Here is a 22,980-nt window from a genome sequence, read left to right as displayed (position 1 = left end):
GTGGGAAGTCTGCTTGTCCCTCTACCGCTGCCCTTCCCCCTGCTCGTACTCACTCTTTCTCTCTCTCTCAAAGAAATAAAATCCTTTTTTTTAAGTTTCAAAACAAAAAAAGTGGGGGGAGAACATAAGCTTTAGAGAGCAACAAACCTAGTGTGTAAAACCATGGGAAGCCTCTCACTAGCTGTGATACTTGGGCAAGCTTCCTAACCCCTCCCAGCCTGGTTTCTGCCTTTATGAAATGTGAGTATAAAGTATCTCGCTTGTAAGCTATGTGTTGAAAATGAAATAAGACATTGTATATAAAGTGCCTAGCTGGGTTTCTGACAACTGAAAAGGAGCCTGTTGTCATTTTCAACCACCTCAAATCTGCAGGGATGAGATATTCTTTGGGTGGGGGGCTAAGATATTCTTGTTCCCTGCTCCCTACTTCCACGTACTCAAGCCCCCAGTCCTCTCTAGCCAAATTCACATATCTGACAGGTATTTCCAAAGCCACATGATAACACTGATGTCCTACCTCAAGCTTCATTTTAGTCTAATTGCCCTCCCAGAAGTACTCCTTCCTACCATTTGGCCAAACTCCCAACCTTGTGGTCAAATTGCTCTCTAAACCAGGGGCATCCCATCACCTGTCCCTTTCCTAGCACCTTCCTTCAAATTGCATCCAGAAGCCATCCATGCTGTCCCCAAACTCATGGCTTGAGCCATAGAGCTACACATCTTAGGGATGGTTCCACCAATTTGAAAACTTTGCAACCCAAAACATCATTTACATTCAATTTGAAAACTTTGCAACCCAAAACATCATTTACATGACACAGCATTGCAGAGTTTCCACTAGGTTCCTAATTTCATTGTGCAATATTTCTCAAATAGATTGCACTGTGACCTTTCTGACTTCTAATCCCCAGGACTGACAGCAGGTGTTACAATCTCCTCTTCTCACATGTACTGTTACAGCTTCCCTTCTCCAGACTCTCACCATACATCATGCCCCTTTCACGTGATCATCCTATCATCATTTCTGAACATGCCTTGTCCCTTTAAGATGATTGGCCTTTTCGGGGCACCTGGGTGGCTCAGTGGGTTGGGCCTCTGGCTTCAGCTCAGGGCTTGGTCTCAGGGGTCCTGGGATGAGCCCAATATTGGGCTTTCTGCTCAGCGGGGAGCCTGCTTCTCCCTCTCCCTCTGCCTGTCTCTCTGCTTACTTGTGATCTCTCTGTCAAATTAAAAAAAAAAAAAATCTTTAAAGAAAAAAAAGATGATTGACCTTTTCACATTGCTAGTCCTTCTGTATAGAATGCCCTTCACTGTTTTCTGGTTAGCAAGTTCTCCCACCCTCTGTACTAAAGTTCAGTACCGCCTACCTAGGAAGTTTTTCCTGTTCTACTCTTTAATTTATTCATTTCTTCCCTGTGCTCCCACCATGTGTAATACATCTCTCTCTCTCTCTCCCTAGACTCTGAGCTATTAGGGACAGGAACTGTTTTTTATTCACCTTTTGTCCCTAACACCAACCTAATGCCTGGCTTGTGGTGAGCCTTGATAAATATTTATTGAATGAATGAATTCATTTTGCATTCATCTTCAGGTCATCTATACGTATAATAATGGCCCATGGGGGCTCTTTAGAGGTCAGAGCTGGACGTCAAGAAACTGTTGGGATTTTCTATTTGTGAGTCATGATAGGCACACTGAAACTGTGCTTATTTTATGAGACTGTCTTCCAACCTAAAATTTCCAGAGTGCTTCCAAGTGTGAAATCATAGTGTCTGACATATGTTGCCTTATTGTGCGTGGGAACTGGTTAGACCTCTCAATGGGACAGTGCAAGGTATGGCCCAACACCTTACCAACAGCTGCTCTCATGTGTCCACCAGGAGCACCATCCTTTATTACCTCTTCTGCCTTAACACACCAGAGCATATCACAGATGCATATTCATCGGTTTGGCGGGGCCACTAGGGTGAAGGTTACACCTGTCAGCCGATGTTCACCTTGCCTTGGCTCTGGAAACAAGCACCTGCAGAGTGTTCAACAAACAGGTGCTACTTGGCTTAATTTCAGCTCAACATGTGATTAGGTTTCCTGCAGTTAACTGGATGTCACATATGCCTGGTCCAGGGGAGCTGGGTGGTGTGGAAACCCACCTGCTGATGAGGGTCTGGCTTAGAAGTGCAACGACACTGACCAGAAGACAGATTTCTATGCATAAGTCTAAACTCAGTCATGACCCAGAAGACTAAATGGTGGTGATTAAAAGCATCTGAGCTCCACAGCTGATTTTAATGCAATCTATCTTATCTGCCACTGGAAGTTATATAATTTTTTTCTCTTAGTTTCTCCACTTGTAAAATAGACAAAATTACAGGACCTATTTATAAGTTGTTGTGGGAACCTAGTGAGATTATTTTAAAGTGCTTAGCACGGGCTTAACAAAATAAGGCCTCAGTAAATGAAAGCTGACCTTTGACCTTTCTGGAAATATGGAGTTTCAGTGCCACAGTGACTCACTGGTCAGCTTCCTAAACTGGCCTCTAAAATCAGATGTGAGGGGAAGGCCCACCAAGCCTCTCTCCTCCCTCATTGAGACCTCTGACATACAAATCTCATTCTCTGTGGAACATCCAAATTTCACATGTCCTTTCTTAATATGTCTTAATAGTTGCTAAGCCCATGAATTCACTGCTTAAAACACTAAGTGCTGAACTGGTCCTCAGAGATCATCTCATCCAACCTACTGGTCTTACAGAATGCTAAGGACACTGAGAGCTGGAGAGGGGATGAGCCTAACATCACACAGCTAAGAAGTCGCAGAGCTGGAGCCAGAAGCAGGTTTCCAGATGTGATGGCCCTCATCTTTTCCATACACTTTGCTGTCCCTCCCAGAGTCATGGTCTCAGAGGCTCAGACATCTTTTCCCTCAGTCTTAGGGTTCCTGAGGCCAAGGTCTTCCTTTCTGAACAGCCGGCACCTCCAAGGATGACAGGGGCCCACATATAGCTCTTGATGGGGGCAGGACACAGGGGCGGGAAACAGACTGTGGGACACATGTACCATCACCCAGGGCCCCAGTAGTAATCACTGCCAAAGATTCACTTACCCTCCACAGACCAACCCTTACTTGGACTTTGGAAATACTGACTTTTTAAAGACAACTGAGATGACTCTTTCCACTATCACTGTTTTGTTCTGGTTCTTATTTTACAGATAAAGAAACTGAGGCTTATGGAGGTAAGGGAACCAGCTCAGGCTCATACAGCTATCCAATCTTTGAGTTCAAGCTAGGTCTCTTTGACTACAGCAAAGTGCTCAGGGTTAGATCTGTAAAATGGAAACTAGAGCACTTACAAAATGAGGTGGCTGTGAGGATAGGACGAGCTCGTGAAGGTGAACCTGCCAATACAAGAACCACCTACGGGAAGGAACCATCTTATTCATCTTTGCATCACCAGTGCCCTGCACACTGTTGGTAACCAATACACTTAAAAAAAATTCCATGAGTGCATAAGTTAATAAATGAATGAATGAATAAAAAAATGACCCGCCCAACAGAGGCGCCTGGAACACAAGAGGTATTGAACAAATGCTCCTGTCCCTCCCTTGCTCTGCAGGGTGGCAGCCAGACCCGCAGGCTCCATGCCTGGCACCTGGCAGGCCTCAATGAGTGTGTGTGGTGGGGCAAGTGACTCTCAGGAGTACTGGGCCTTCAAAGCCATAGGGAAATGCATGTCTTTTCAGCCGTAAGCGGAGGTGCGTGCTCTGAGACGCAGGTAAGGGCTGCCCATCTTCCAAGCTGACCTTGGCCCAGTCATTAGCCGGACTCCATGTTAGGCCTGGCTGCATGTGGCAATGAAGGCCAGAGGCAAACCCTTTCAGCTACAGATGAGCCAATGATAGGGATATGACCACCCAAGGAGGTCATCTGCCCAACCCAACTCAACTTCCTTCCATTCTTCCATCCTGCCTCTCGTCTGTCTTCCTGGGGCTGCATATCTCAGTCCTCTTTGTCTGGTGACTGAGTAAATGGGCATCTAGAAGAATGCCTGACAGAGTAGGTGCTCAATAAATATCGGTGAGATGAGTGAATGAATGAACGAAAACAGGACTGAAGGAAGAGACAGGTGTGTCTATTTATTGGCACAGGGTCCTACAGGGCCAAGACTACCCCCTTCCTTGTAAAAATAAGCTCTGTTCTTCTCTCTCCCTGCTCTGCTTCTCTGCTCAGGCCAGGGAGGGCCAGCGCAGTCCCTGTGACTCATTCCCCAACACACAGGCACCAGCTTCCCCCTTACATACACACCACACGTACTTCCTCTCTGAGCCCAGGGAAACTGGGAGGCAGCAGGTGGGCTTGTCTAGGCCCTCAGGCTTCCACTAAGAGCTGAGCACAGCTGGTCTGCCAGTGAGGGTTGGCAGCAGTATTGGGAGAAGCGGCATAAGGAACATGGGTTGGGGGGTAGCCCCTGAGAGTGGAGCTGAAAGGGGCTGGGTCCACTCCCAAGGGGACACTGAGTGGGCCTCAGGGAGAAGTATGGGAGGCACACCACCCAGGCCCTGTGTGGTCCGAGTGCAGCAGGCACAGCAGGCCCCAAGGCCACCAAGTCAAGTGATCTTAGGACTAGAAGAGGCAGACTCCTTTCCGTGGGAGCTGATGCCCCCATCTCCCCCAGTCCTCTTCCAGGCAGGGTGGCATGGAAGGATGTCACAGTGAATGGTGGGGGCTCTGCTGGAGGCAGGGGTACTGAAGCAGAGGCACAATGTGGTGTTTGAGGGAGGAGTGGAACTCATGTCACCTGCGGTGTGGAGGGGCTGGACTCAGCGTAGCTGGCATTCGCCTTCTCTAAACCTGGAGCAAACAGCCTTGCTAGGCGAGCTGCCCCAGGTCCTGGCAACAGTGGGCTATATCTCCCCAGTCCCAGGTCTACCACACCTCACACAGCTGCCCTGGGTTCATGGGGGAGCCGACAGGGCAGCCGAAGTGCTGCAGGAAGTCACGGGAGTTGGAGAGAGTGCCCAGCACTCGGAAGCGGGCAGGGCTGTGGGGGTCCGTCACCAGCCCCTCGTGAGAGCTCTCGGGTGTGCGGACTGAGCACCACACCTGCAGGCCAGGACAGACACGGGGACATATGGTGTCTAGTGCAGACGGGGGGCCACAGACTGGGCTGCGGCAGAGCCATCCTGGGGATGCAAACCACCATGCCCCAGCCCCTCCGCTCAGGAGGCCTCCAGGACACAGCCGGCATCTCCGCCACATGCCCTTGCTATCAGCCTCGAGGGAGGGACCCTGCCTCCCCAATTCCTTGAGGGCCTTCCAAAGCTGCCCTGGACACTGGGTTGCCAAGGATGCATACATCTGAGGGGAAGAATCACGCCCCCCCAGAGGCTGCGTGTGGTAGTGCAAAGTGTCTTGAAAAGCTCCCCTTGAGTCCTTGCTCTGCCCCTTACTTTGTTCCGGGGTAGCCGTGGATGAACCACTCTGTCCCCAAGCTTTAGTTGCCTCCTCCAAAGCTACCTTACAGGACTGTGGTGGGGATCAATCCTGTACCCTAACCCCTGACCCTCAAACAGGGCGGTCCTGGCCTTTGGGATCTGTGAAAGCCTCCCGCAGAGTTCTCCTTCTTCCAGCCTCCGGGCATGCTTTCAAGCTCTGGGCACCAGACCTTCCCAGGCCACCTTCCACACCCCACCTACAGCCCCATTTCCCAGTCCCTTTCCTGCATGCCCCAGACTTCTAATGACATGCCCACAGGGAATGGGAGAGGGGCAGGCCCCAGATCTTCCAGGACGGCAATACCTGGGCAAATCCCACAAAGAAGAGCTGGTGATTGGTGAGCCCAACAGCTGGCAAGCGCTGCTCCTCCCCGTGCTTCCTCAGCCACGCTTTGTAAGCCTGCAGTCGGGCACCAGGGTGGCAAGTCCATCAGGGCTCGCCCACCACTGCCACCCACTGCCCACCCCCCACACACACAAGTGGGCCTCAGCCACTGGAGGCCCACCAGCCACTTACATTATAGGCAGCCTTAAGTCCCCCATTGTCAGCGATGTTCTCCCCCAGGGTCTGGCGGCCATTGAGTCTCTCCCCGTGGACTTGGTACTGGCTGTACTGCTCCTCCATGCAGGCCGTGTGGTTCCGGAAGGCCGCAAGGGACTCATTCTGCCACCAGGGCCGCAGGTTTCCTTCCTTGTCATATTCGCGCCCTGAGGAGAACTAAATCTTGGCACCTCGCCATGACTAGAGCAGGCTTCCACCAGCAGCCAGGCTCCCTGTGGCAGCTCCCAATATTCCAAGGCCTTGCGAGAACCCCTAGGAATTCTAGGCTGGGGGGGGGTGTTTGTGGGCAACTCCAGGGGCCTCTACCTTGGTCATCAAAGGCATGTGTCAGCTCATGGCCCATCACCACGCCAATGCCACCAAAGTTCAGGGCCCTGGTGGGTGAGGAATGCTGCATGAGGACATGGTGGGGGAACTTCTGGATCCCACCTCCAGCCCTGGGTCCAGCTTCCCCACGGGCCCAGGCCCCAGCACCCAGCCCCTCCTGCCACAGACACACTTGGGGTGGTTACGGGTATAGAATGGGGCCTGCAGGATGCCGGCAGGGAAGACGATTTCATTCTTGGTTGGAAGGTAGTAGGCATTCACTGTCTGGGGGGTCATGCTCCACCTGGGAGAGCAAGAGGGAGAGGCTGAGGCTCCTGACTCTCCTGACACCCCTCCCAGCCCAGCAGCCCTGACCTACCTCCTGCAAAGACCTTGTGCTTCTGGTTAGAGATGTCTTGCCACCCCCTTCCCCAGACCCAGAAAGCTCCCCTATCTCTCCTGCTGCCCCAAGTGTCTATAGCCCCCCGTTCTCACTGGTCCCGGCTGGGAGGCTTGCGGAGCTGGTCAGCCATCACCTTAGCAGAGAAATTGTACAAATTCAACATGTTCTGGAAGAAGGAATCTTCAGAGACTTCATACTGTGCGAGTGGCGGGAAGCAGAAAGCAAGCAAGACAACATGTGGGAGAAGAGAATAGTCCCAGTTTGGCTACTAATTAGCACCTCTCTGAACCTCAGTTTTCCTCAATGGCAAAATAGGATTGAAATGTTTAGGAAATACAAAGCGCCAATACTTAAAGAGTATTTACATTGCTGGTGCTTTAGTGGTTTACATCCTGCCTCCTTCTAGTCTCACAACAACCCCCATCCCTGTTTTACAAATGGAGACACTCAGACCCAGAGAGGTTATATAACTTGTCCAAGGTTACACAGGTAGGTAGGATTTGGGAACACTGCATTCTGCTGTCGGCTAGCCTGCAGCCTGGCACAGAGCCAGCATGTGAGCAGCGTCTGTCGCTTGCACTTGCCTCTGGAAGGACCCAACAGGGACTTCCTTCCCTCCGAGGGCTTGAGCCCCAATTACTGAGCCAAGAATAGAGCCCCCCTCACCTCGGAGATGAAGTTCAACACCGGTGAGCCCAGGTACTCACCCCATCATAAATATCATCCAGCTCTTTGGGCTCCAGGATGAAGTCCGGGAAACCAATCATATCATATATAGCGTCGGCCTGAAGAGACCAGGTTAAGGGTTTCCTTTCCCCGGCTCCGCCCCCCAAAACTGCATCCTCCATCCCCACCTGAAGATGGCGCCTCAACCCTGGCCACGGCTCACTTTCTCCTTGGCTGCCTGGCGGGTCTTCTCATCCATCCAAACCAGCTGCCCCAGGGCCTCCTCGAAGGCTGTCCTGATCTCGCTGATCATCCCCTCAGCCTGTGAAGAAGGGGGTGTAAGTTGGCTTCCCACTGCACTGATGCATTCTTCCCCCCTCCCCTCCCATCCACCCCAGTGCCCCATCCCTGTCCTTCCAGGGGAGCGTGGGGGGGGGGGGTGTGGGGGGTGGGACTCCAAGTAAGGCTGAGCATCTTGGGAAGATGAGGAGGAAACACCATTTGTGAAGGTACTGAGATGGTGGGTGGCTTTTTTTCTAATTAATAAAAAAAATTAACTGACAATAAGTTAATTGAATTAATATAATTTAACATAGTGTGTTGACTTTTATCTGATTATGGAAGGAAGGCATTAATAGCAGAAAATATGGGAAGTTGAGAAGAGGCGAAGAAGGAAACAGACCACTTATAATCCCATCACTCAGAGATGACTCCTTTTAAGATCTTGATTATCTCCTTTGAGAGTCTTTCCCTGCCTGAATATACATATATAACAAGGAATTACGTTGTGCAACATACACATATCTTGTCAACTACTTTGTTTTTTGACTTGACATTATATCATGAGTTTTAGGTGGCCTCATAATCCACCCTAACCACAACCTTTCTTCCAGTCTCTATGATTAGACGTTCCAGCTGTTTTCATTTCTGCCTATTATAAACCACACTGCAAGAACCATTCTTGCAGATAATACTTGAAGCACACTCATTATCATCTCCTAATAAATAAATATTATTTTCCTAACCCTATAGGCAACATAAACTCATTGCAGAACATTTGGGAAATACAGAGAACTTTAAAGGACAAAAAGAACCTCTCCTAATCTTCCCACCCCAAATAATTACTATTCATTTATTGATGAATTTCCACTCAGTACCCCGCCCCTTCATGTACACACATGAATGAACTACAAAACAAGGACTAGTGTTGGAAGAACCTCGAAGACTCACGATTTCCTTGCTTTGCCGGTCAAACGTGGCCTTCACAAAGAGGGAGCCCAAAGCGAAGCCAAGTGCGTCGTCCGTGTTGGAGATGCAGGTCTGCCACCTTGGCGTGCAGGACTGTAAGGGACAAAGAGCCAGGCCTCCCAGAGATGGCTCTGCTCTCCAGCCTGAGGGCCCTTCTCTTCTCTTTCTCTGGGGCCAGACCTCTCAACTCTGAGCAATGGCAACCTGGGCTTGGGGTGGGGGGTGCTTCCCTCTCTCCCTCAGACTCCAGAGGAAACAAAGGGCAGAACTGAAAAGTGTGCCAACTTCAGCAGCAAAACCGCAGGAAGAGCATGTGTGCTGCCCACTCTGTGCTTAGTACTCTCCCCCTCTTTAGTTTCTAAGAGCCCCACTGGGGGCCAGAAGTTTCTTTGCTCAGCTCCATATCCCAGGCTTATATCCAGTCAGTCCCCCATGCCAGAAACCCGCAGGTCACCAACTTCCTCCATCTCCCTACCCCCCACATGCAATCTATCACCAGTGTCTACTACCCCGACTTCTTGGTACTCTCCCCAGTCCATCCCTTTGCCACTTCCTTGCCCAAAGATTGCAGTCACCTCCTAACTAGATACTCTGGCTCCAATCTCAATCCCCTGCCCTGTCCCTGTCCCTGCCTCTTCCATTTAGCTGCCAGAAAGATCATCCAATACCTAGATCTAACTGGGTGATTCTGCTTAAAATCATCCCATGGTTCCCCATTGCTGACAGAATGCCTGACTTTTTTTTTTTTTTGCTTGCAATATATGTCACTTTATTTTCATTATCTTCAAAGATAAGAGATGGAACACAATGAAACTGTCCCCAAGTCTCAACCAATTAAGTTCTCTCTCTCTCTCTTAATTTTTAGTTTCAGTTCAATGCCTGACTTTTTAACAGAGCACTCGGGTCCCTTCGTGCACTGCCACGGGCCCACCTCACCACCCTCAGCCTCTCAGTCAGCCTATTCCCATAACAGAGCACATGCAAGTCCATGACTTCCTGGCCTCTGGGAATTTGCACATGCTGTTCTTTTACCTAGAATGCCCTTCTCCCTTGCTCCCTTGCTGAACTAATTCTTCGAATGTTGCCTCTTCATAAAGAACTGTCCTGATGCCTCCCCCTCCCCTGGATAGGATGTGCTATCCCTTCCTCTGTTCTATAGCACAAAGGTCTTCCACACGATGAGAGCCTTTATCACCCGAAAATACAAGGTTTGTTACATGTCCGTGTCCCCCACTTCACGGGGCACCTTGAAACTAAGAAGCACGTTTATTCTTCTCCTTAACCATCATCATCAAAGCTGACTGCCTCTGCATACAAGGCACATGAGCTTCACTTACACCAGCTCAGTCCTCAGACAACCCTGCTGCCATTCCTATTTCACACACCAGGATACAGAGAGACTGGGTGACCTGCCCGACCGAGGTCCCGTGGGCCAAAACACAGAGGAGTTGGGATGGCAACCCAAGTCATCTTGGTTCCTACACGTGTGTTCCACACTCTACCATGAGGCAGTGGTGCCTGACACACAGGCACCCTAGGCTGGATTGGAAGGTGGGGACAGAGTCAGAAATCCCACCTTCTTGGTGCCATAGAGGGTCTCCAGCAGTTTCTCCTGTGCGGACTCAAAGCGGTGGTCCAGGCTTGAGGTTGTCTTCTGTACCAGGTTCCAAATCAGGTAATTGTTCAGGACGCTGGCATCCAGACCAGAAGGTAAGGAAAGGGCAGCTGTGGTACCATTTCCACCCCAAATCTGCTCCACGAATGTGCAGGCAACTGAAGTCCCGAGAGGCATATGGAGGAGCTGTCCCAGAATCCCTCTGTCTCACCCTGGGACCACACACCTGCCTGCAGAGGTCAGCTTGGAGCCAGGTGTGGGAATAAAGAGTGTAAATGGACCCCCTGAAGCCCCAGCCTAGGGGATCGGCCTGCAGACATTCTCTTTTGTTGTTTGGAAGGTCCAGGGCCTTGTCAAAGGCTGCTCTGTGTCTGGCTGTGCCAGTTCCCATGCCCAGTCCCTGCCTGGACCTGCGTGGAGCTCTGAGCCCCACCTCCCACACTTTGGGCTCTTCCCAACCTTGGCTCTGTGTGGTTGATGAGCTCTGACACCTGCTGCAAATAATCCGTCCCATACACCACCACGGGCTCAGAGTCACCCAGCTCCAGTGGTGACAGCAGGAAGGACAGAAACTCCAGCCAGTTCACGGAGGGTGCCAGGCCCTACAGCCAAAAAAAAAAAAAAACCAAAAAACAAAAAACTCAAGCCTCCTTGCCTGCCTGCCTGCCTGGCTGCCAGCAGACCCCTCCCCCATTGATATGCTGGAGCCTGGGAATCTTTCCCATTGCCATGGCAACATCTAGTAGCTGCTTGGTAGCCCCTTCCCGCAATAAACCTTTTTCCAGGCCTGAATGCTCCTTGATCTGGGAGGCCAGTCATTTACTACACAAGAAAAACCAGCCTATATAATGTTCAGCTGGGGCACAGATATTCAAATATTTTCACAACAGTTGATAAAATCCAACTCCCTGACACCATCCAGGGTCCCTACATGACTAGTCTCTCCTTCAGAACCCCCCCCCCGCCCCCTTATCTAACCTCTCCATCATCCAACTAAAGGGTTGGTTCCTGGCCCAGTAAGGGCCCTCCAGGAGATACTTCTAAATTTCTTTTAATTGTTTTGTGGACATCTTGTACAAATCGTTACAGATTTTTAACATAATCCCTCTATGCATCCCCAGGCAACATGAAAGGGGACCAAGGGATGGCCTAGTGAGAGGTGACCTAAAATGGATAGTAACAGTGTAGCTGGGAAGCTCAGAAAATCAAGCAAATGAGGAAAGGACCGGCTGCCTCAGGAGGACCACAGGAAAGAGAGCTGGGAGGCCTGCTCTAGGGGCTGCCCCACCCCCAGCGGTCCATGTTCCCCGCCTGCCGCACCTGCAGTTCCGCGATGCTCATCTTGTGGTAAATCTTCTCTTCATCCCGCCTTTGGTCCTGCGGCACGGTGATGTTGGCCAGCTGGACCTCCAGCTCCAGCACCTGCCGCATCTGCTCCCGTGTGGAGCCTGGGCGCCCACCCAGCAGCATCCCCAGTTCCTCCATGTAGTCCAGGTAGGCAGTGAGGACCTGTCAAGGCCCTGAGTCACCCTTGGAGCCCAGCAACAGGTCCTGCCCAAGGCTGAGGGGGTCTGTTCTGGCCCCCACCTCTCCTTACCATCTCCTCTGCTGACCTTCCTCACAGAAGCTTTCTTGGACAATCCCCTTTTGTTTCTGTCATACTGCTTCCCGCCATCTGCTAGGATCTTGCTGATTTATTTGTGTACTTACTTATCATCTATTTCCCCAAGGACAAGGCAAGTTCAGGAGAGCGCCGTTGCAAGTCACAGTAGCTTATTCACCCGCCACCCCTAGGGCCTAGAACGGGGCCCAGCACAGAACACGTGCCCCGCAAATATTTGTCCAGTGGGTGGACCTGCTTCCCACACCGCTCTGCCTTTTCGTTTCCTAAAGCCCTTCTACCCTTTCAGCACCTCAGTGACCACACACCTTCACCTAACAGCTGAGTGGACCCCACCAGGAATTTGGTCCACAGTAGCTTTGAGGGTCTTCCATCTCCCATCCAGCCAGGCCTCAACCTTGCTGCTTTCTCATCTCCCTTCTAGTATCCAGCAGGGAGAAATGTGCAGAAAAATACATAGTGACCACAGGTATACACATGTATCAGACTCTGCTGGGGCCCTCCAGGTAATGTATCTTTCTTCCCTCTCCCAGCAACTCTATAGAGTCGATATTAGTCCAATTTTGCAGATGAGGAAACGAGCTTGAAGAGGTTGCATGACTTAACCCCTTGACAAACTAGCAGATGGCAGAGTCCTAATGTGGCTCAGGCCTGGTGGTTCCAGCCATGGCCCCAGGGCTCCGTGGGCGCAGGGCAAACTCATGCTGCTTTAGTCTCTGCTGGTACTCGAGCTCCAGTGAGGCGGGCTGTTTCCTCTGTCCTCCACAGTGGCCTCAAGCTCTAGTACAGCATCTGGCACATAGTGGGTGCTCAGTAAATTTTTGTTGAATGAAGAGATGAGCACCCCGCCAACAGACCCTTAGCACTGCTCAGCACCCGCTCCCTGGGGCCCTCCTCTCAGGTGCCACTACTCATTCTGCCCTTTAAGCCCCATCTGGGCTCCCTCACTCGCCGAAGGCCATTTCCTCTTCTACTCATTGAAAGGACCAGGTCCCTTAACATCCATTCCCTCTACTTCAAAGTCTTTCTCCCGCCTCTCTTCTTCCTTGTTGCTGGTGTCAGAGAAAGAGATTTGAGGACCAGTCCCAGTCATCCCAGCTCCTGAGGAGTTGGCCAGCCCAGTCAGTCATCCTGACCCTGCCCTGCCGCCACCCCCCTCACTTGTCCCCTTCTTTCCCTGCCCTTAGCTGAAGACTTACGCTGAGACTTTCCTGAACCCCATTTTATTCCTCAGTTTTTATCCTACGTGAACCTTTTATGCTGCAACTTCCCTCAGATGCTGGCACAGACTTCCTGCCTGAGACAACCAGCAACACACAGGGCTGAACTGAAGCTTTCTCCCACCATTGGCCAGTTGGTCGAACCATGTGTTTCTCTCCAGGATTCTGCAAATTCTCTCCTCTCCTGACTCAGGTGATGTTGAACCACACACCTATTCCTGCCCCTCCTTTTCCATTTCTTTTGGGATAAATGCTGAATCTGATCCACAGTGTCCATGCATAATATGAATCTACATATCTGTCCAGAAGGACCCCCCCAACACACACACACCCTGAATTTCCCTCTCTGGTCCATCAGCGGGTTATATGACCTCCCACCTTGGAACCTTTGCATAAGCTCTTCCCTTTGCCTGAACCCTCTCCTTTCACAGCAGTCTGCCTTATCCCTGGACGAGGCTGGTCCCCTGTGACACTCAGTCTGGAAATGCCGGGCTGGCCCTCTGTGACAGTCCCAGCAACTGCACATGGGCTACGCCGAGCCACTTCATGGCTTCTCCCCCACCGAGAGGGCAAAGGCCCTGTCTTGTTTACCACAAGCCTGGAGGAGGGTCTGGCTGAGGACAAAGGACTCTCCCGGTATAGTTACTCCACAGTGACCTACCTCACTGGATCTCTTTCTCCCACTGACTCAAAAATGCAGGAATATACTTCTTTCCCTTTTGTATTCTTGTCCAGCCTCTCATTTATCCTAAGCCTTTGTTTACACTTTTAAGCAGATGCCCCACAAGCCCTCAGATCCCTCCAGCCTTGTCCTCTCTCTGGGACTTCACCCGGCTTCCACAGCCATCTGCTGACCTCACCAGGTAGACGGTACCCAGGTTGCTCACAATCACACGTCTAAAATGAGGGGTTCCCACTCCCTGAGTGCCTGCATGAGCTTGTAACCCCCCCTTCCCCAAACAGGCACCATAGGAGGTAAATGCTATGATCCCCATTATACAGATAAGGAAACAGCTTCACCTTGCACCAAGCCACAGGGCTAGGATCAAAATCAAGGTCTGACCCCAAAGTCTGCCCTTTTCCTGTGATGTCACACTGTCTCCTCTTCCCCAGTGTGCTCTGAGCCAGTTCTTCCTCCAGGCACCCCTAGTTCTTCCATGACTCCTCCATTCCACCATCACTCAGGCTTACAGCCTCATCTGTCTTTATCTCTTCCTCCTACTCCTCTCTTTGAACACCCAGTCACCTGCAATTCACGATTTGCCCTTGGTTATGTCTTTTGCATCCTCCCCTTCGTAATATTCCCTCTGCCACTTCCCATATCTGGGCACTTAGAGAATCAGAGCTTAGAGTACTACTGACTTAGCTCATCTCCAGGCTCCTTCTCTTGCTTCTACTTGTCACACCAAGCACTGCTTACTGGGTTCCCCCTTCCTGCTCTAGGAGGCCTATAAAATAAAACTCAGTGTTTCATGGTACAGGATTCCAGGTCCCCTCCACAACTAGTTCCTACCCACGTGTTCAGCCTGTCATCTGCTTTGACCACCACATTTTGCCAAACTGGACCCCTTTTCATGGTCCAAACATGCCTTAGCTTTATCCTTCTTCAAGACTTTGTTTACACTCTTCTCGTTACCCAGCATGCCCTCAGCCACTCTTAGCTATTCTACACAGCCTGGTTCCGATGCAATCTCATCAGGAAGACCTAGAGACCCCTTTTGAGGCTGTTCTCAGCTATCGGGGTCCACGAACCCATCTCCACTGAAAGGTTTGTGTGGCAGTGGCTCTGCGGGTACATCTCAGAGCTGCCCCGTGACACCTGGCACACAGTAGGTGCCTAGAAGAAGAAGGGGAAGGAAGGAAAGAAGAGGAGAGGGAACTGAAAGAAAGGGGCAAGGGAGAGCGAGGAGGGTGAGCAGGAAGGCTGGGAGGGAAGGAGGAAGGAAATGAAGGAAGAGTGAAGGGGGAAAGAAGGATGGAAGGGAAGCCGGCTGACGAGGTGACAGGACAGGCTCACCTTCCCCCCGCTATGACCCTGGACAAAGGGAAAAGTAAACAAGCATCGGCCCAGCTCAACTGAGGGGTGGGTGTTCTGAGGACGCTCCTTACTTTCTCATTGGCGGTCCTGTTTAGGTAGTAATCTCGAGAGGGGAGAAAGAGCCCAGATTGGTCCACCTGCAACAGCAAGTCAAAGGAGTGAGCCTTCCCCCAACACCCACCTGGACTCTTGTCCAGGGGATGGAGCCACCCCAGCCTGCCTGTGTCATAAGGGAGGAGAGTCTGGGCTCAGCAAATGGTCTGTGAGTCCCTCCCAACCTGTCTCCAGACTGGTACCTGGATAACATTGCTGTTGGAACTCTTAGAGTCGGCACTGACATAGACCGTGAAGAAAGGGGTGGCCCTGTAGGTCCCTGCTACTGCCTTCAGTACTTCCATGAAGTTGTCCTGGTCCCAGGGCCCGGTAATGTTCCAACCACCGATCTGAGTAGAGACCACAGTGGAAACTATGGCACAGGGGCCCCCAAAGCTTTCTGGGGCCACATCCTCTCCAAGCCCTATCCTGGGGTCCTACCTTGTCAATGAGGTCTCGAAGTGGCTGGGCTCCCAGGTCTTCAATGCGCTCCACTTGCAGGCAGGAGAGGTAGAAACGCTGTGTCTTCCGCTCAGCTTCGCTGCTGGAGTTGAATGTGGTGTTTTCTGCAGGGGAGAACACGGGTCCAGTCAGCAACTATGCCAACTGCTGACAGGAGTCCTGGGCCCTTTCTTGGTCCCTCTCCTCGCCTTGTGACGGGACAGTCCTAATGTAGAGCCAGGAAGACTGTCTGAAACAGCAAAGTGTGACTTCCTCTCCCCTGCCCATGGAAACCCTCAGAGATCTCCAGGCACGCACTCCCTGGTGCCACCCCACCTCAACAGTGGTCTAAACAGAATGCAGAGGATATACTCAGAGGTCTGTCCCCATAAATCCATCCCCACCTCTCAGAGTCCCCCAGCTCTCCGCATTCCCCACCCCTGCAGAGTTTGCAGTTGTCCACTTACTCATTCAGTCCCAGACATGTACTGAGTACCTAAATGCAAAGCCCTGTTCCAGGTGTGAGCTTTACTTGGCACAGTGCCTCCCCGACACCCCCACTCACCCAGCAGGTGCTTCAGGATGGCCTGGTTCTGGTCCCAGAGGCTGTTGAAGGTGTTCCAGCGAGAACGCCCATCAGGAAGAGGATTTCTCTGAATCCAGCCTCCACAGGAAAACTGGTAAAAGTCCTCACACGGACTCACCCCACGGTCCAGGGACTCCAGGATTTTTCCAGCCACTCGAACGCAGGCCTCTGTGAGGCAAGTGCTGTGGGATGGGTCTGTGGCAGGGGACACGGTGGGTGGGGGGGCAGGAGTAGGGAACTGTCAGTGAACCTAGGAAAGGCAAATGCTTTGGGAAGGGTCATGACAACAAGAGCGTTGGGAGGAGAGAGAAAAGCTGGGGGAAGACTGGCCTGACCACAATAAACCTCAGCGGCCTTTGAATCCCCAGAGCCCCCACAGCTAGGAGGGCTGGTGACGGGTGTGGGCCCACCTACCTTTGTGGTACTGGACCCCCAGGGCCACCAAGCAGCCCAGCAGCAGTGCAGCCAGCAGTAGAGAGACAGCTGCTAAGACCAACTCCAACTGGGTGTGGGAACCCAAGAAGTCTCTTGTCCTCTTCCGGAATCCCACCTGAGGAACACAGGGTGACAGTGAGCTAGCAAGCTGCCAGTGGGGATCCAAGATCACAGAAGGCCTCCCAAAGGGCGAAGACACAGGCAGTTTCCAGAGCCATGGAGCAAAGACGCTAAAGGGCTTGACTTTGGGCACAGGGGCAATGAGGCAGTCTGAGCTGAGTCCGGAGCCCGCTTTGTGCAAAGTCATGGCATACAATCGCCTCACCATAGTTCTAGCGCAGAGGCCAGAGATGAAGCTGAGGTGGGGGCAGGTGACCCTCCAGGGCAGCCCAAAGCTCTAGGTCTGCCAGGTGTCACGTCAGGGCTGGGGCCTGGTGAGAAAGGGGGAACCCCCTTGCCCACCTCCACAGCGTCCGGGGAGGCCCCGCCCTCTACGGGGGTCTCAGGTGCGTCTTCCTCCCGCAGCGTGGTCCGTTTGTACTCCACCATCTGCCAGACAGTCGGGGGCGCCAACCGAGGTCAGGCAGAGAGGGCCCTTTGCCCACGGCCCTGCCCCCGTGCCCCTGGCCTGGCCGGGCCCCCTCCTGTCCGCAAGGAGGATCCCCTCTCTCCTGCTGGGCTCTCCGGCCTGGGGCCCCTCCGACCCGCGCCCCTTCCGGCACTCAGCCCCTTCTCCGCCAGCCGGAGTCCCTGCCGACTCCTCCTGCCCCCTCGGCCTCAACTCCCCCCGCCCCCCCGCCCCAGTGCTGTCCCCGGAGCCTGGGGCCCGCACTCACGTTGCTGCCGCCGCCCAGCTCGCGCAGCGCGACATTCATGGTGGAGTAGGGGCCGGCGGCACCTTAGGGCTCCCGGCAGCTGGCCCTCGCCCAGGCCGCGGCCTCGGCCCCCGGCCCGGTCCCGCCACCGCGCGCCATCACGGCCGCTGTCGCAGCCCCTCGCTCCGCCGCCGCCGCCGCCGCCCCCGCCTGCCGAGCCCCCTCCCGCCGCCGCGCCGCGCCCGGGGGTGGGGGGTAACGTCGGGGGAGGAGCGCGCCCGCCGCTGCCCGCCACCCGCCCTGCGCCCGGGCGTCACTCCGGTGCCCGCGGCCGCCCTCCCGCGACGCCGGGACCCCTCTCCTCTTCAGAATCAGCCTGACCCCTCCCAGCAACACCCTCTTGCAAGCCACCCATAATTTCCATGCCTTTGCCCCCAGGCCCGCACGCTGGTGATATTTCTTGGCCCCCACTCCCCACATTGCAGGCCTCCCCATCACCCTCGAACACCTTTAGGAAATGATGCTTTCGGGAGGAGCATCTGCCCCCGGCAGTCCACACAGCCCCTCTTCAGCCGGCACACACACAGAGCAGCACTCGGCGGTTGACCCACATACGGGGTCTCCACACGGCATCTACCCAGAGAGCACACGGACCCAAAGGACGCAGGCAGGCACTCAGCCCAACACAGGGTCCACACGCACAGTGTACATACCGCACGTTCACCCTCTATACCTCTACAAGGCCCCCAGAGCCAACACACAAACTACACACACAGCACACACACCTCACCCACACTCTGACTCCACTCTTCCCTGTTGCTTTGAGACTGCACTTTCACTCCCCAAGATAATCGTTGTCATCAGATCATCTCACAAAGGGAGGGTTACAGATGGTGACAAATTGGCAGGGAAAAAAGCAGCTATGCTCAGATATTTAAAGAAAAGACGTGCTAACACTTCTAACTTGAGGAAAGCAAACCATTTTATTTGGGAGGTTTACAAGAAAAAAAAAACCGAGCAATATTTAACTGAAAGGCAATAGTGTGGCATCTATGCATGTGCCATCTGCCTTCCATATTGTCACTCCTTAATCAGTCCTGGTGCTATTGCCGTCTGCTGCACCGAAGAGTGCCTAGTGGGGTGTGTTTTTTGTTTTTTGTTTTTTTGGGTTGGTTTTTTTTTTTTTTTTGGCCAGTTTTTTAAAAAGTGCCTCATTCTCCTCCCTCCCTCTTCCCCAACAGAGTACATGAATTTGACCTGAGAAGGCTCAGGATGTTGGCAAATCCATAATCCATTTCTCAACACTCACCTCCATCCTCAGCTTGCTGCATGAGGTTCTGACATGGGCTGCTCTTGTGGCTGAGAAAGGATGGATGATGAATTGATCAGGCTGAGAATGTTTGATTGCTTTCTTTGGCACTTACACACACACATACACACAGACACACACATACACACACCGCCAATTGCATGTTCTCAAACAGGAGACAGTACAGTATTATAGGTAGGCTGAAAGATTCTGGATTCAGACTCAATGTCCTCACTTGTAAAATGGAAATAAAAGTAGTCCCCATGTCAAATGATGGTGTCTGGCACATATAGGGCACTCACTCAATGTGTAAGCTGCTATTTTTGTGTTATTGTTAAAATCCTATGGAAAGAAAGGACAATCATAAGGCTGGAGGAAAGCTGTTCTATTTCCTCCAGACAGTAGGTTCATTAGGTGTTCCCTGAGCAAGAGGCTTTCACATTCAGCCATACTGGGGTCTGTAGCAGCAAGGCCTTGGGATCGCCACTTGGGACAAGTTTTTGGAGTTGTTCATGTTTGCTCTGATGGCAGTGGCATCACAGCTCTCACCTCTTTCCTTTATCACCCCCGAGGCTGGATGAAGGGGACCATGGCAGCAGGGACAGTCTTGGAGGGTGGGAAATCCCACCATGGCATGGTCAGGGTAGTGTAACCAAAGCTGCTACATAAGAACTTCCTGGCAACAGGCTCATTAGAATTAGTCCCATGGCTTCCCTGCCATGATGGAAATGACACATAGTCCTTTAGCACATGCCAGCGACTGCTGTAAGGACTTTACAACCAGGTGCACATCTACTGTCATGGCAATTATGAAGCCATTTTACGGATGAGGAAACTGAGGCATAGGGAGGCTAAGAGTCACATGGCTAGTAAGTAGCAGAGCTGGGATTCCAACCCAGGCAGTCTGGCTGCTTTCTGGAGAGCACTTTGGCAACAGGAATCAAAAGGAGGATATACTTCCTCCCAACATTAGCTGCTGGTCTTCCATCACATTTTCTCTGCAAGGGTCATGGGGAACACATCAGTTTTCAAAGCCAGACAGACCTGGACTCAAATCTGGGCTCAATTCTTGATCAGCTGTATGATATTTATCAAGTTACTTGAAAGCTCAGACCCTTAATTTTCTTCATCTGTAAAATGGGAATAGTCATCAGTGTCTCAGAGAGTTGCTGTGACAATTACATGCAGCCACTTAGGAGAAAGCCTGGTACCTAGGTTTACAGTGTTCTCAGTTTCACCAGACTTTCCCTAAATGCACATTTCCTTTCCATGTCTCTTTCCTGATTCAAATCATGTTTTAGGCTCATAACTATTTCTGATTACATGTTAAATATCCTAGCATGAGAGGCTTAGAGGTTGCTCTATTCTATAATTCTATTTTCTTTCCTCTGTGTTTATCACCTTTGTCTCTTTTTCCCTCTCTCATTCTATTATTTTTTTCGATCTTCCCTGCTCTTCTTTTCCTATTCCTAAAATGATCTTTCTTTTGGTCTCCCCCCACCCCAAACTGATTGTGAATTGAGAGGACATGGACAACGGTTTATATGCTGAACTTACAAGGACAAAGTAGACATGAAGATAACAAAACACATTAATGTCCAGTGTTGACAAAGATGGGAAATATGAGCACTGTCTACACTGCTGGTGGCTTAAAAATTGATATAACTTTTTGGCAGTATGAATCAAAAGGTATAAGTGTGGGCGCCTGAGTGGCTCAGTTGGTTAAGCATTTGCCTTCGGCTCAGGTCATGATCCCAGAGTCCAGTATCAAGTCCCACGTCAGGCTTCCTGTTCTGCAAGGAGTCTGCTTCTCCCTCTGCCCCTCCCCCACTTGTTCTCTCAATCTATCCCTCTCTCCCTCAAATAAATAAATAAAATATATTTTTTTAAGGGTGTGAGTGTATATACTCTGAACCAGAAAGTCTGATTCTGGGAAATGATTCCAGGAAATAAGCATTATCTATAGGATGTTTGTATTAGTTAGCTTTTGCTGCAAAACAGAACTCCCCAAACTTTGTGGCTTAAAATAGCAAACATGTATCATTTCTTATGTACTGCAGGTTGATTGGATGGTTCTTCAGTTCCACTTCAACTCAGCAAGAATTGGGTGGTGTAGCTGAATGGCCTCACTGTCATGTTTGGGCTTCAGTCGGGATGAGGGGGCCCTGGCTCTGTGTGGTGTCTCCTTCTTCAGTAGCCTAGCCCGGGCTCCTTCATATCGTGGTCTCAGGATGCCCAGAAACAAAAAGCAGGCCAACCCCAGTACACAAACAGTTTTCAAGCCTCTGCCTGCCCCACATATGCTAATGTCCCTATTGGGCAAAATAAGTCATATGGTCAAGCCCAGATTCAGGGAGGAAGAAATAGAATTTACTCCTTGATTGGAGGAGCTACAAAATATTGGGACCATTTTTTCCCTACAACATTTATTCATCACAGCACAGCCTGTAATAACAACAAAAACAAACAGGGGTGCTTAGGTGCCTCAATCGATTTAGAGACCGACTCTTGATTTCAGCTCAGGTCATGATCTCAGTGTCCTGGGATGGAGTCCCACTTCAGGCCCCCACTTCAGGCTCTTCGCTCACCGGGGAGTTTGCTTGAGGGTTCTCTCCCTTTGCCCCTCTGCCAGCTCTGTCTCTCTCTCTCTAAAATAAATAAATAAGTCTTTAAACAAACAAACAAACAAACAAACAAAAAGAGTAGAGGATTGAAAAAAAAAAGAGTAGAGGTCTTGTTGAATAAATCAAACATCCATACAATGGCATAACAATGTAACATTTACAGAGAATGGAAAGGAAGAGTTAATGCTCTGGGGAAATGTTCTCCATCTAGAATTAAATGGGGAAGTAAAAGGGTTACAAAATCTCATTTTTGTTAAGCAAAAAAAGTATAAAAGCACAGATTTTTAAAAGAGATTGGAAGGACAGCAAGAAAATGTTAGCATATCTAATGATAAGACTAGTCTTTTTTTTTTTTAATTGTTATTTATTTATTTATTTGACAGACAGAGATCACAAGCAGGCAGAGAGGCAGGCAGAGAAAGAGGAAGGGAAGCAGGCACCCCGCTGAGCGGAAAGCCCGACTCGGGTCTCAATCCCAGGACCCCGGGGTCATGACCCAAGCCAAAGGCAGAGGCTTCAACCCACTGAGCCACCCAGGCGCCCCTTGATGAGACTACTCTTAATTTCTTCCTTGGGCTCTCCTTAGGCTCTCCTACACAGCTGACAATTCTATTGTCTTGCACTTACCTAAGCACTTTACATATGTTAATTTACTTAATCCTCACACTGACCCAATAAGATATAGTATAGCAGTATCATTGTCCCTGTTTTACAGATGAGGAACCTAAGAGATAGGGAAGCTTACCAACACACCCAACGTCACACATCAGGCGGAAGGCAGATCCTTGATTTGATTCTAAACTCTGTGCTCTTAATGAGTACTATTTCTACTGAGTCAAGTGGTTTGTCTGGGTGGGACCAGAGTGTGATGTTTGGTAAATGGACTATATCCTTGGTTTTGAAACTTAAAAAATCATCAAAAACTTTTTATTGCAAAACCAATATATTCAGGGCACCTGGGTGGCTCAGTGGGTTAAAAACCTCTGCCTTCCGCTCAGGTGATGATTTCAGGGTCCTGAGATGGAGCCCCTGCATCAGGTTCTCTGCTCAGCGGGGAGCCTGCTTCCCGCCCCCGCCCCCCCCACCTGCCTCTCTGCCTACTTGTTTGTTTGTTTGTTTTTAAGATTATTTATTTATTTATTTATTTGACAGAGAGAGAGAGAGAGATCACAAGTAGACAGAGAGGTTGGCAGAGAGAGAGGGAGGAGGAGGCTCCCTGCTGAGCAGAGAGCCCAATGCCGGGCTTGATCCCAGGACCCTGAGATCTTGACCAGAGCGGAAAGCAGAGGCTTTAACCCACTGAGCCACCCAGGTGCCCCCTCTCTGCCTACTTGTGATCTCCCTCTCTCTCTGTCAAATAAATAAATAAAATCTTTTTTTTTAAAAAAAGCAATATATTCCATAAATATATAGAATAAAAAGATGAAATTTCACCTGCCAGGATCCCAGGACCACCCTTAGAGAAAACCATTATTAGCAGTTTAGTATGTATCCTTCCAGATCTT

The 22,980-nt window shown here is 51.0% G+C and overlaps 1 protein-coding gene across 2 annotated transcripts; it reads right to left on the bottom strand.

Annotated features, from left to right (window-relative positions):
- Positions 1-4,924: 4,924 nt before the first annotated feature.
- Positions 4,925-17,602, bottom strand: ECE2 (endothelin converting enzyme 2; the record flags this gene model as incomplete). Of its 2 annotated transcripts, XM_080816206.1 has the most annotated exons (19): positions 4,925-5,101; positions 5,798-5,893; positions 6,011-6,201; positions 6,362-6,429; positions 6,555-6,665; positions 6,857-6,960; positions 7,472-7,549; positions 7,654-7,752; positions 8,661-8,771; positions 10,255-10,369; positions 10,753-10,895; positions 11,614-11,802; positions 15,244-15,309; positions 15,469-15,615; positions 15,707-15,831; positions 16,272-16,487; positions 16,707-16,842; positions 17,190-17,276; positions 17,564-17,602. In XM_080816206.1, 19 exons carry the CDS (start codon positions 17,600-17,602, stop codon positions 4,925-4,927), a joined length of 2,298 nt encoding a protein of 765 aa, XP_080672332.1. The 2 variants fall into 2 exon arrangements, with proteins under 2 accessions (XP_080672332.1, XP_080672333.1); XM_080816207.1 differs by lacking the exon at positions 17,190-17,276.
- Positions 17,603-22,980: the final 5,378 nt, after the last annotated feature.

The sequence above is a fragment of the Martes martes genome (assembly GCF_963455335.1).
Source record: "Martes martes genome assembly, chromosome: 1".
Lineage (NCBI taxonomy): Eukaryota > Metazoa > Chordata > Mammalia > Carnivora > Mustelidae > Martes > Martes martes.
Note: the sequence above shows the minus strand (reverse complement) of the source record. Positions and strands in the feature narration are given on the sequence as shown.